General features: G+C 44.5%; 2 protein-coding genes across 3 annotated transcripts in view; both read right to left on the bottom strand.

The window, feature by feature from the left end:
• LOC128885528 (RNA-binding protein MEX3B) overlaps positions 1 to 14,400 on the bottom strand; it is a 288,649-nt gene that overhangs the window by 139,026 nt on the left and 135,223 nt on the right. The gene's annotated exons all lie outside the window — the stretch shown is intronic.
• Positions 1 to 14,400, bottom strand: part of LOC128885523 (protein groucho-like) — a 106,831-nt gene that overhangs the window by 30,586 nt on the left and 61,845 nt on the right. The window contains exons 5-6 of one of the 2 annotated variants that reach the window (XM_054139607.1): positions 13,313 to 13,574; positions 6,146 to 6,171 (exon numbers count right to left, since the gene is read on the bottom strand). In XM_054139607.1, the coding sequence (XP_053995582.1) occupies positions 6,146 to 6,171; positions 13,313 to 13,574 (288 nt within the window). The remainder of the gene's footprint in view (positions 1 to 6,145; positions 6,172 to 13,312; positions 13,575 to 14,400) is intronic. The other variant, XM_054139608.1, reaches the window with a different exon arrangement.

Below are 14,400 nucleotides of genomic sequence, written 5' to 3'. Positions count from 1 at the left end.
TCGATGGAAGGGAGAGCGTGAAAGGGAAAAGCAAGGTGCAAGATAGGGAGAGAATGGAAGAGGATTACGTGGAGGGAGTGAGGAAGTTAGAGGGAAGGTTGATGGAGTGACGAAGACGGTCGAAGGGTGCAAGGGAGAAACGAAGTAGTGATGGGAACGATACCCCCTGCAAGTTGGATATTTGTAAGAGAAAAATGCTCATTTATTGCAAACTAGTTGCAAATGTTTATGTAAAGGATGTGAGGAAGACTGTGTGAAGGTTGATGGAGTGTTGAAGATAATTAAAAGGTGAAAGAGAGATATCCCCCTCAACAGTTCTAAATGTTTTCGTCCACCCTATGTTTTGATTTAACTTCAACCCTTGACACTCTACTTTAAATGTGCATAAAAATGTTTCCTGATAATCCTAATAATAACAGTAGCATGGATATCAAAGTTCTATTTATATTTTGGGAATGTATTAATTATATTTGCATCGATATTATCGCGATACCAATTCGATTACAAACACTGCAATAATGTATCGCGTGTACGGCTCAAAATTGTTCGTTCCATTAGTTTCCAAAAATTAGCTTGCTGATCAATTGCCTGGTCTTGAATATTGCATTTCGAAAAGTCGATTAATAACATGCCCCGCGGACCCTCCATAATTTATAATTATTTACAGCCCTGGGAAAATATTCGCAAACACTGTTATTTCTCACGGCTTTAAAAATCATATAATTCTCGGAACAATTTTGGAAGTAATTGTAGGAATTATATATATTTCGTTAGTATATAGTTTATAGACATTACAGTGAAAATACACAGGCAATATTTATATCAGATATTCATATAATCAGCACTTTTTGACCGAAAGCTGGTGTTTCTTTTAAATTACATATTTTTACAATATTATTGCTATCGACACTATTACATCTCCGCGTATATTATACTCTCCCTTTCTTTTCGAGACCATTCGAATCGCACCTTCTTCCTCGACACAATCACTCGATGTCCAACCACACGAGCAAACAAATAAAATCCAAATTGAAATTAAAACCCACCCATGAATTTCCGAAGTAGACGTCGTCATTTCTCCCCGTCGCGGCGATCCTTTCGATTGAAAATGTTCGAAACGGGAATGGAATTAGTCCCCGTCGCTGGCTGGTCGAGCACACGTTTGTGAAAGCAGATCGAGCCAGCGAGATTATGCGCGACAGAGGGACATCGGGTTAGAGGGAGAGGAACGTACGAGATGAAACAAGTGAGAAACACGAAGGGAGAGAGAGCTGATACCGATGGAAACCTATTACCATCTATCTCAATGCCGGTGTAATGGATGCACAGCCCCGATTATCAATCCGTAATAATTGTGCATATTAAACGGACGCTAATTATCGGTCCGGCCGCGGGCCACGGGCACCGCCAGCAAATTGCGCAAGTTATGCTGGGTGTGCGCGCTGTTAAAACACGGCCCCATAATGACAGCGCGGAAAAGAGCCACGGCGAAAAGATAATTACGCTGGAAATCACTCTGCCCGAATATAACGCGACGGCCGCCGGCCGCAGCTATCGCCACCGCCGTCCCTCATCGAGCGGCACCGGTTTCGAGTCAATCCCTCCCCGCGTTCGAGTTTTATGAAACGTTCAACGTATTAATTAATGATCGTTATCGATCAGTACGACCCCAGGCGAGCTCCACTCGTGCGAGTAACGCGTCACGCGATTAATAACACGGACATTATTATTATTATTTCAGTCGAGTGTCGCTAGGGGGATTTCTTTACGCCGAGCGATCGATCATCGTCGAATCCTACAGTGTTGCGGTGAACGCAGGCCCTTTCGTCGTTGGGAGGTCTGGCCGAAAACTTTCTCGAGTCGTTCTTTTTCAATTTGTTGGGTTGGGTTGCTCGTCGGGTTGGCTTGCCAAGCTTTTCGAATTTTTAATTATCGAGAGTAAGAATTTGCAGGTTAAAGGTGCATCCTCTTGGTTTAGTATTCAATGTTTTTGAAGCGGAATATCAGCTTTTTGGTTTCGAACAGTCGGTAGATTTTTGTATTCTCTTATTTTTAATTTGGGATTCCGAGAATACTGGATTATTCAGTTTTAATTTTGGAAAAAAATTCATTCGGAGCTTGTCTCAACTTGCTTTGCAACTTGGAGAAATATTGTTCACATCGTGTACTTCAACGATATGCACGAAATGCTTCTATTAAAGTTTCTGTATGATAAGAACAAACGTTCAAGTATCATCATTTTTTCGGTAAAATGTTGTGCTCCCAAACTAAAACGAATAATATACATTCAAAACTCGAACTAGATTGAACATTTTATTACATTTCCACGAAAGAACATTTTAATTACATTTCCATCAACTTCAAATGCAAACGTTAAACACTAACTCGCCCATCTCGACCAAAACATCAGCCGGAATTGTTCCGTATCACATTTTATACTATTTCCATTAAATCAATTTCAAACACGTCCCCGGAGGGCACCGAGGATACCGTGAATTTAGCGATTACTCGACTTCAACCCAATTATCGTTCGCCGGAACAAGGAGTCAGTTAATTGGACGTCACAAAAATTTCCAATCCCTCTGTGCGTCCGGTTTCGACGAAAACCCCGCACCGGATATCTCGCTTTTCTTCTATTTTCGCTGTCAAAAGATCGCCGATGCCGAACGAATCGACCATGAACCGCCCCCGCGAGCCGCCGTTCGTTCACGGGCGCCATTGTCTTCCCGTGCGTCGATCCAGACAGCGCGATAGTTCCCAAATCGATTTACCCCCGGCGAAACGGGCTTCTTTCCCCGCGATCGATCCCAGAACGATCCTGCGGGCCACTCGAGATCAGAAGCAACGACGGGAACACAGGCCTCGAGCGGTCTCTCGAGCCTTTTTTTGCCAGGCCCGAAGCGCTTTTAATAAACGCGCGCCGCGCCCAGCAGCCGCTTTATGTTATCAAAGGTGGGGTAAAGGGTGCCAGCGAAAGAGAAAAAGAGGGAGCGGGACACACCGGCAGGAGAGAGGGAGGGGGATAACGGGAGAGAAGAACCGGGGGTTGCATTTGACGACGAGCTTTTTACGGCCCTGTGTTCCGGTGTTCGGGCTTTTACGTCCATTTCAGGTTTCCTCCTCTTCCACCGGCTGATCCGCCTGGCCCTCCTATTTCTTCTTCGCGTGCTCTTTCCCTTTTGTACACGCGACCCTTCAGTCTCTCGCCCTATTCACCTGTTTTACTTTCCTGCCTGTTATTCAATATAACAGAGGGGATTGCTATCATCAGAATCTCGTCCCTTTTCCAGCTGGTCTTTTTGCGAACTGGATTAAAAAACGTAGAAATAGAGGTTGGGAAGTCTGTATGCATCTTGGACTATGTTTTGCTTGAAATTTCCGAGGGTGGTTTATTAAAATATTATGAAATTTCGGGCGGTGACTTGAATGCGCGGGTAATTTGTGCGGTATTCAATTTTTAAAACAATTTCGTAAGGGGGAGAGGGTTCTTTTAGAATTCTAAGATTCTAACTTGTTTTTTTCTTTAGAAGCTTCAATCTAAAAATTTTGAGGGCAATAAACATACAAGCACTGTTTCGTTGAATTTGAAATTTAGACCATAATTTAGTTACCATGTGCTTTTCGTATTCTTCACTTTACTTTATATCTGTTTCAGCCACCTCATTCTACACCATTTTATTGTTTCCGTATATAACACTCGTAATATTCCAGTATTTCTCACATTTTCTCTTTCCACCGGGAAGATCATCGTCGCTTAGATTCTTCACAATTGGAAGTCGAATAATCCGTGGAATTTTTGGAATTGTACCTTTATATACCTTCAAACGTAGTCGTTTTATCGAGGTTTGAGAAAGCGCGCCGTGACGTAACAGCGTTGAACGTAGTTTTCCTATATTGGCATTCATATTTTTCTCTCGGCAAATTTGTTCCCTTCTTGATGGAATATCGAGCATCTGGCTCAAAGCTCGACCGTATCGGCATCCGTTTGGCAGGTCTTGCTAACTTCCTCTGGCAGGAGCATCGACATTCGACGGATCGGACGAGGAGACGTTTAATCCCATTTTATTTGAAAACGATCGAAGAATTGCCTATAAAAGAGGTGCTCTTTCCGAAACTTTCGTCGACGTATACGACTTCGACTGGAACTCCGCGAACAAAGTGGGTTTTACTTCTGGTTTAAAGACGCCATTTTTAAAAAGTGTCCCAGAACTGCGCCAGGTAACGACGTTCCGATGCTCACTTAGCAATGCTTTAAAAACACTCAGCTAAAGGATCATTGTTAAGATAAAAAACTTCTCACAGTCGAAACGATCAAAAAGTTGTCGAATGGACAATTGCTTCGTCAAAGGAGAGGTACGGCAGGGTGTAAAATGAAATTAGTACGAGATTGGTAGACTTCTTCGAATGTTCAATGTATTTTGTATATTATATTAGGCAAAGTTAAGTGATTAGTTTGTTATTATTAGACCTGGACTGTATATAGATTAACGCATAGAAATATAACATTAACAGACACTTTTTATACAGATCACGAGCTAAAAACTTTAAAGAAGAATATCTCCACGCTTGAACCATCAGGCTCCTTCCAAATTTTACTATATGCAGACAAAATCGATGCTAGCTCACGATCGATATTGAACAAAAATTCAAACAAGGGTATATACTAAAAAATTCCGTTAACTAGACTCACAGTGATCGTGAGAAATGGACTGAGCACGGTTCCAATTTCAGATTGTAATCCGCAAAGAGAACGGCTGCCCAACCGAACAACCCAAAAACGTATCGTTATTTCGTGCCAGGTTTCCCTCCATTCGTCGCTAAAGAACGGATACACGCAAGGTTGGTCGTAAAATCCGAAGCGTTTCCCAGGGTTTATGGGTCGCGTGGCATTCGAAAAAGTCTCTCACCTCGAGTTGGATCAGCGGGATTGAGCGATGGAATCGGGACGAGGGGAAGGAACCTCGAGCGCCTGTTCTGCTCGAAAAACGACTTCGACCGCGTCGGATTTCATCTCGTAAAAGAAATTAGAGCGTCGTGTGGCCCGCGCTACTACGGAATGTCGACGAACGGAACGAATAAAACGGGGGAGATCTATACGATCGAGTTTGGGGAATGATAGAAGAAACAGCGCTCGAACAGAAAGGAAAAATAAAACTAGCAATGTTGTTGCAAAACTTCGCTGGTGTTATTACAGTTCGGAACAGGAGTGCATAGTTTGAATGTTGTCATGGGTAGAATCAACTGCAGTCGAAGTTGAACAGGTTAGTTTTTGAAGACGGAATTTTTTAGAAGGAAATTAAAATTTATATGGAATTTTAATATTACATGTGCTGGCTTCGATGTGAAAGAATATTATACTCTTTAACGTGATATCTTGATTCAAGAATAGTAGATCAATAATCGTGCACAGAGTAAATGTTAATAACGAGAACGTTGAATAATCGGTGCGGTTCTATAACAAGGGACTTAGCAACGATGATCTTCCACAACTGATACAACTAGACGTCCACGTGGATCTAATCTGCAACCCCTGGCTCTGAAAATGACGTACAAAGAGAGCTTCCTAAGGCTTTCGTAGCAGTAATGCTACAGATTCCATGACAATAATATTCGAGCAAGTTATCGACAAATTCGTGAAAAATAAACGGTGCCTTACTGTTAAGTCTTCCTGGAAGCATTCTCCGCAGTTAGTCGACGCGACGTCGTAACAGAGATTAATCGAATTTAATCGTCTGTCGACAGGTTTATCGAAAACCTGGCGAAAGAGGATTTAGCGTATCGCCTCGAGGATAGACGAGCGGATTAAGCGGGGAACGCGGAGCGGAAATCGAGGTAGCTGGATAATATTCCGGATTAATCGTCATCCTGTGCGCGTTCCTCGTATTTACGCATTCGCGCATCTTCCATGGGAGCGAATCCGCGAAGGAGTTCGCTGGCATCTCGATGCGATTATCGCGTTCCGGTATTCGCCGTTTCAGCGACAAATGGAGCCGATTTTGTGTCTCGCGAGCAACGAAATCATTGTTCAACGCGCGGACACCGAGTCGTGACAATGGTGCTCGATGTTAACAGACGGTTCGTCGATTGTCGATTGGCGGAACCGCAGATTGTATATTGTCTAGCGGTTAAAATGTTTGATACTCACATGCCTCTCCTCTGCGGGGTTGAGACCTGCAACAAATGAAACGAGTTATTAACATCAATACAGATTACAGTTAGGAATGATCGCCACCCTTAAGGTCTTCGTTACAACTTTTAATTTCATGTACTTTATTACATTCTTGTTGGGACGAAATTATACTAAACAATTTATTTAATAAATTATTTTCATGACCTTTTAAATTATGATTGAATGTTTAATGTTTTCTTTCTTTTCGGTATCACACAACATATCAGGTCGAAGAATTTCTGTAATGTGGATCTTGAAACCAATAAATTGTTTAATTTCACACTTCTGTTCAAACTGACGTTCAACTTTTAATCAATATCACAAAGAATAATGTATATCCAGCCAAAGGTAGCCAACAGTAACGTTGAATACCATCGAAAGGGAGTCATCGAGCTCCGATAAAAGCGAATCGAATTTTTAGGTGGTCCCTAGAAATCTCGTTAATTGCCACGATCGAGCGGCCCCCGTCGACAAATCGCGCGCATTCACGGTACAAGTGTTTCCCTTAAAGTCCACCGAGCGGCGCTGCCTTCCGCAGAGAACACCGTATTTCCCGGCAAATTGAACCCTCACAATGTTTTTCATGATTATTGCGGAACTAACTCGAACGGAGTCAGCGGTATGCCGGCGGAATCTCTTCCGCGCTGGAAACGAGATAAAAGAAAAAAGGGCCGGGGAATGGTCGGAAGAGGAGCTAGACTTCTCGAGGATTTCCGAGAAGGGACGGTGAATGAAAAGGAAAGAGGGCGGGAGGAGGTCGGAGGAGGAGATCCTGAACGAGAAGCTTTGTCCTCGAGAAGCAGGGTACATAGTTTTCCCTCGCTCGATTTCCCCCGACCTCCTCGTTCTCCGACCTTTTGTCGGCACACTTTGTCTCGCAGGAAATATCCTAACGATATCTTCTTCCTCCTGTTGTTACCCAGACCCACGTAAGAGCTACACGAGTCATTTCTGATCCTTCGAACTTGGAACCCGTAAATCGCACCCCCCCGCGGAGCCTCGTTTCGGATTTACTGTCAACCTTTTTAGAACCGATCAGTCGTTTACTGCATTTGCTAAAAATATATATATTTTATTATTTTTGAATTGCGACGGGTTAAGAACGATTGCTGTAAAACTATCATCCTCCTGTAGGAATTTTTCGTTCGATTTACAAATCTTCTCATACAAAAACCCCTAAATTCGATATACACTCTATTTCAAGGAACAAACAAGAGTATACTAAAATAGAAAGAGAAACAGTTACGATCCCCCTCTGGCACATAAGGAGAACTCATCGCCAGGAAGCCACCCCCGCGAAGCCATTCGCAAATAAAGTAACTCGCGTTTTGCGCGGCGCGATGAAACATATCCGACGCAAGGGCGACTCAGTCGGTTGTTTTATGGTCGACCAAATTAAGGAAAAGTTCATCGCGCGCGTCCAAAAGGATCTCCGGCGAGCTATTACCGTGGCTGTCTGGGGGTGGCGGCGCGCGAACAGAAGGGTCGTGAATTTCTCCGCGTGGACCGTATCCAACTGGCACGGTCCCGTGGTTGCGACGAGGATGGACGAATTTGGCGACGCTCATCCAGCCCGCGAACCTTGCTAATATTCGTTCCTTTCGTCTCTATTCTTCTCGCTGCGCCAGGGAACGGTTCCAAGCACTCCTTCAGCGCCCAGGAACTTCCTGCTCCGGCTCGTAAACGGACGCGGAAGAGCGCGCATAATTTCATACTAAAACGCAAAGAGCTCGTTTGCCGCGCGGGAGGACGGGACGCGTCGTGCATCCTCGCGGAGACCCCTTCAGCGACTTTGCGATCATTAAGTCGAGAGCAGGAAATATAATATTAGCAACCCAGGCCAACCGTTAGGATCGACGCGCGCTATAGTTTGGGGCGAATCATACAAGGAACATTATTAAAACACTGTACATTATTCCATCGCATTTCTCAACTTTTTGCTGTATGGAGTTGATCGTTTCACGGTTTGCTGTCGTCATCCTCAACGTAACGGAGTCACGAAGAGCAGAATTTATCGTACGAGTCCTAGCACCCTACGATTCGGGACGCAAAGGTTACGATAGAAACGGTCCGCGATGGGGGCCGTTCGATGGAATTCAATTTGCGCGTGTCCGACCGGTTTCGGGCGGCCATTGTCTGGTCGAATTATGCGGCGATTACGTTTACGTAATTTATCGTCGTTCGAGTGGACGGCCGCGGAACGCTTCCGGAATACAGAGGAGCGAAGGAGCGTGAACGATGCGACGATAGTGGAATAAGTTACGCTCGGTTTAATGACCCGATCCCCGGGAAAGCAAACTCGCCTCCCTTGCTTCGGACGTCGTAAAAGAAGTCGAACGAAAGAGAGGGCAAAAAAAAAGGGGGACAATATCCTGGAGAGAATTACGAGAAGCGTACACGCTCGAGAGGACCTCGATCGTCCCGGGGGACCATTGCTCGCGCGACTATCCACGATGAAATGGTAATGCGAGCGATACCGGTTTCTAATCGTCTGTAAAAGAGTCCGCCTCGACTTACTTCGAGCTCCCATCGCGCTGAGTAGTTTCCAGAACGACAGGCCCGTGTCGAAGCATGGAGGGCCTTGGGGCCACCCCTAGAGATTAATTCGAGGTGGTTGGATGAATACGCTCGAAGTAAGAAGCTTCTGATGTTTATACTTGCGGTGCACGGTGATCAACTACTTCAGTTTCTGATTGTGAGGTTTACTTTGCGTTTAATTGTAGTTGAGGCGTGGAATGTAAAAGAGTTTGCAATAAACGAGGTTCTCCCGTGTTTCTCACCCAATGGTCGAGTAAGTGTTACAGGACTAACTGGTGAAAGTGAACTGAATGCATCCTAGTCTCTATTGACCAACCTCTCTATGTATTGACACCGCACAGCGAGGTTGCAACAATCGAGGTTGCAATAAGCGAGGTTCTGCCATTCTTCTGGTCCAGATCTGAACGAAATCTTAACACAGTCCCCAATTGAACGACTGGAATGCATTCTATTCCTCGCCAACCGTTCCCTCCTTTTATCGACTCCATGGAACGAGCTTCTGCAATAAACGAGGTTCTAGGATCCTGAACTACCGCGCTTCTGACCCAGGGCTCAACGAAATCTTAATCCAGTAGTGACTGGTGGAAGTGGACTGGTGAATCGGATGCTGGGCGAGGAGGGCAAGATATTACTACGTCCAACGGGCGCTGGAGTCGTTCGCAGAGGGAGAATCCGGCCGAGTAAATCCAGGAGGAGAGTCAAACGATAACGGCCCCGCTTGGAAACAATTCGCCGGGGGCAATGTTCCGGAAAGGAGGGAAGAAGTTTCAGTCGCCGCGACAGAAATAGTGGCCCGTTACGGTTCCTTGCCTCTCCGATGCTTCTCGCGTTTCGAAAGGGTGTCGACGAGATTCCCCGTCGTTCGCCGGGAAAACTGGTTCAACCGGTGATTTCGGATGTCGTGGTCGTTCGCGAATTGCGGTTGGAGCCGCTGAGGGGAACGAAGGGAAGGGCGAGTGGAAGAATTGTTCACGAATGTGGTAATAAGAGGAGACACGAGTGGGTACAATAGTATCTTGGTTATTGACAGAATCTGTCCTACGAATACCAGCCATAGAAACATCCCCGCTACTATTTCTTCGTAAGACACGATGCGAGTGATGTTAGCGGTCGATTTATAAACAGGGTTTATATACTTCAAATGCTGCGGTGTATTACCATTCAGGATATTATTCGCCAATTTTATACCAACTATCATGTGAAATTGTTCGAACACGGCATCTTTGATATTAAAAAAATAATTACACGGTGGTAAAAAATAATATTAAATTTCATGTTAGTACACGGCAATCCTGAAGAGATAAATACCATTTTTAACGAACACGGTAATTGGGATTACATTGCATTCATTTCCTGGCGATGTCTAATACTACAAAACATGGATAAAAACACATGTCTAATTGGTAGAATGTAGCTCCCTTAAGAAGAAAACCCGTCGTTTGAATAAAGGTTCCCATCGTTGCAATTAAAAGGCTACTTAACTCGAAACAGCAAAGTCGCCTCGTTCACGCACGAATTCCGTTCAAGTACGCCGGCGAGCGAGTCGACTAAAAAAGAGCGGCAATCGTGCTCTTAACAAGCTCTGAAATTAAGGATGCAGTCTGGATTTTAAAGCGGTAATAGAGGACTCTGCAAAATTTGCGGTTCCAGGCATGTAAATATTAGCATCAAGAGCACAATAAAATACTATAATGAAGACGTTAAAATTAAATACACAAACTACGCAATAATAATATAATGCTTAACAAAATCCAATTGTACAAAAACAATACAGGCGAAAATGAAACGGTTTAATAATCTCGAACTTCCTCCAACAGTATTTATTTTGAACTCTCCAAGCCAAGGAGACTGCTCAAGCTTATAATTCTCCGCCAACAGCTCTTTCTCGCAAACAAGTCAGCCGTAAAGACTTCTCTTCCAGCTTCCAACCGCGATACGCGTTCGTGGTCCCAGTTAAGATACCCCAGCATCCCCGCACGCAATCGTTTATCAAATTTAAGAGCCGAACAAAGCAGTTCACTCCTCGATTCCCTGAAACGACGTACTCGCGAACAGCGGTTACATACGCCTGAGCTTTTAAAGCGGTTCCGCGGCGTCGAAAAGTCGAGGCTCCTCCAACGCGAAGAATTGAGAGCGTTGCTCTGGCTCTGTTGGGTGTAGCGGAAGATCGGTCGGTATTTCATTACGGGGAACCCGGAGAACGGTCGGAAAACGCGGAACAACGTGGAACAACTGGCCGGAGGTTATACTCGGCCCGCGGTAACATAGTTAGGCGAGAGTGCAGCTCGAGATATTGCGCGAGCACGGCACTGAGCGGAAGCGGAACGTAAGAGGGAAAGAAGGGAGAGACGACGGTCGGAGAGAGAAAGAGGGAGAGGGGTTGGGCACGAGAAGAGGATGGATGGAACAGGCTGAGGGGCGCGAAGGTTTAGAAGAGCCACCTAGAGGTGGATGGAACGAAAAGGGGGTTGAGTCGGAAGTACTCTCGTGTCAAGAGGAGATTCTGAGTGCTCTCCTGAGAGACGACCATGCACGCCCGAGAGGGTGAGAGGGAGATAGATGGTGCTGGAGACGGGAACCAGAGCGAGACGGTCCACTGAAACGGCGAGGGATGGGAACGATGAACGGGACCGTGTATACGTGTGTACGTGTGCGAGATAGGAGAGTCACTTGAAGCCCTCGCGACTTTGTCAGCGCTACATGGAGCCTAAGTGCGAACGTTCTTGCACTCGTATGTCGTCCCAAGGAGAGGGACGAGGACGCGCCGGAGCAGAAGTGGATCTTCGAGGTCAAGATCGAGGGTTCTGGGAGTTTCAGTCTTAAGCACGATCGTTTGCGTCACCGTCGTATTGCGGGGAGGTTGAAATATCCCCGTGGCGCTGGTTCCCCGTACCCGTGCCAACTTCAACCTTCCGCGTTTCACTACGCCTACCTTTCAACGGAACGGTTGAACGAACCCTTTTAACTACGAATATCGTTATTCATTCTTTTAACGATGCTCGTTTCCAAACAGCGACGTTAATCTCTGCCTTTTATGCAGCTAATTGGAGAACACAGGTCACTTTTAATAGTTAGAAATTCTAGAGTCAAGGTGAGGAGATACAGTCAGTGTCATAAGTATTCGTATCCTCTGTCTAGTGAAGACATTTGTCTAAATTAAATGACAGGTTTGGTGTTTCATTATAAATATACGCATGTGCAAAGTTTATGCATGTACGTACTTATAATGAAAAACTTCTTTGGGATCGTCGAGTCTATCATTTAATTTACAATTAGACAAATTTCTTTAATCGACATAGAGGGAATACTTATAGGACTGACTGTATCTCTAGTATTTAGAAATTCATTTTGGAGTATAAGTAGTTAGAGATCAAATTTTTGTGCTATTTATAAATTTATTCAAGATTTTTCCATTTTTTTTTTTCTTTACCCACCTTGAGACTGCCTTCTTCAGACCCACAATTTTTATTATTAATAGCTTCAAAAAGATCTAAAAAAATTCAAAATCATTCCTCAAGATCTTTACAACAGAATCCAATCATTTTTCCCAGTTATAGCATCTGAAACATGCCATCAAGTGCTATGTTCAAAGAAACCTCAGGTGTCAACAGCGACAAGAAAGGGAGCCATCATCGAAGATGCTTATCCGGCGATTTCGCTGCATGATTTCGCAGTATCGGAACTGCTGAACCGTTTGTTTGCGAGGAATCGAACGGAATGCAAAGTAACGCGAATCGTCTCATGGGGATCTGGTTGCAACGGCTTCCCATAGTGGCCGAGATAAGACCGTAGAAAAACAAGAGGCCAGGTTGCAGGAAAGGCGACCAACTGAACGAGCAACGGCTTCTGCGAATCAGACTGTTGTTGCGCCCGCCTGTGATAGGCGAAATATTCGCGGACAAGATGCTGATGACGCAGAAAACAGCATGAGACACGAGGTCAGCGACTTTTGTAAATCGAATCCCCGTCGTTCGGTAGGACAGGTAGTATCACTGTACGGAGTATGGTGTTCACAGTACGTAGACTTCTGGTATCGGTGTCGGAGCAGGTGGCATTTTGCGGCTCGCGTTACCGTTTCCCAGAGATATTTGTCAGCCATCAACGTCGACAACCATTCCACGGAACATATATTACTTATTGCTGCGTATCGACTACAATACTGGGGGTTAGATACTCCGGTAGTGTCAAATTAACCCTTTGGAATCGGACGTCCTTTCCGAGGGACATTGTAAGTACAGCAAAATTTGTGAAGATAAACAAGGAAGCCTAAGATTGTAACCTAGGAGGCAGAAACTTTCAATGCACATTTGTGACTGTTTCAAACATTACCACACATTCGAAACATACAAGGTATACAAGTTTGATTTTTGCCCGAAATATCAAAGCCACTTCAATTTAGATTATAAAAGGAATTTTAAAAAACAATGTACATTATTTCATCACATTACTCAACTTTTTGTTTTATGGAATGACTTGGTGTCTAAACATTCACATAAGTAAAATACCATTCCATATAATTTAGTACGACGTGGTGGCTGTTTGCACATTTTTTAACGAAATGATTTTAAGTATCAACACCGGTAGAAGATCGAAAGCGCGACTTACCACCGTTGGACTTCAAGTCATCTGGCTGACCCCGATGATGGTCTGGCTTGGACAACATTGGGAGCGGATGGGCAGCCGTGCCTCCAGCGGTGGCAACCGCACCCGGGGGGATACCTAATCCAAGAAGAGCTGCAGACGCTGAGGTAGGAAGTCCAGGTCCAGGGAGCGCTGGAATACCTGGATGCGGACCGATCGCTGCACCTGGTGGTAGCTGCTGAGCGTGCATCTGTTGGAGCAGCCTCGGTAGATCTGGCCTCTGTTGCTGCAACAAATCATGAAAATCAACTATTGTTACCTTTAAGAATTTCCTCCGAATTGTTCGGAGCAAAAGAAATTGCTTTATAACAAGAACGTATTCGGATGTCTCAGAAACTGTTAACACTAAACTTACCACAACAGGTCAAATGACCGTTTTCAAATTTTTATTTGCAATTCTTACACGCTATGTATGAATTATATACAATTGTTTCACGCATTATTCAATTTAGTTGCAAGTAAAATATTTTTGCGTTTAATTATATAAAGAAATGCGTAATATTTCCCGAGACATCCTATTATTTACCGAGTACAAGGTGATACGAAGACGCAATATCTTACAAGTAGATTTCTTTATTCGATACGTGACCATTGTATTCGGCAAGTGTACCGAGACGTTTCGATGTAATCGCGAGCGTACAGACAGAAATCTAATTGCGACGACAAGCGACAACAGGTCGTTCGGCTAAGTCTGGAAGGCGAGATTAGATCGAAGAGCAGGTGACATCATTGGGCAACGACGAAACACGCCTCCGTTGATCGACGGTTGTTATCGCGAACGGATGAATCGACCGGGAACAAGCCGATATCAAGAATATTGCTCCGGCGAGTTGGTGATAAAAATAAATTCTCAGGACACTCAGGTCTCGATAGGTCAATTTGAGAGTTATCTTCGTTCAGCGTGAATGCATAAATAATTCTGTGCTCGCATCGCGAAGTAATGGATATTGACTTTATTTCCGTTCCTTACATGATTTAACATTTTCGTTGGAGCGAGGTGTTCTAGCGCTTGTTCGATATAACGACGAAGTGGATGTAAATAGTACTGTTCG

This window comes from Hylaeus anthracinus, unplaced genomic scaffold, assembly GCF_026225885.1.
Source record: "Hylaeus anthracinus isolate JK02 unplaced genomic scaffold, UHH_iyHylAnth1.0_haploid 11981, whole genome shotgun sequence".
Taxonomy (NCBI): domain Eukaryota; kingdom Metazoa; phylum Arthropoda; class Insecta; order Hymenoptera; family Colletidae; genus Hylaeus; species Hylaeus anthracinus.
Note: the sequence above shows the minus strand (reverse complement) of the source record. Positions and strands in the feature narration are given on the sequence as shown.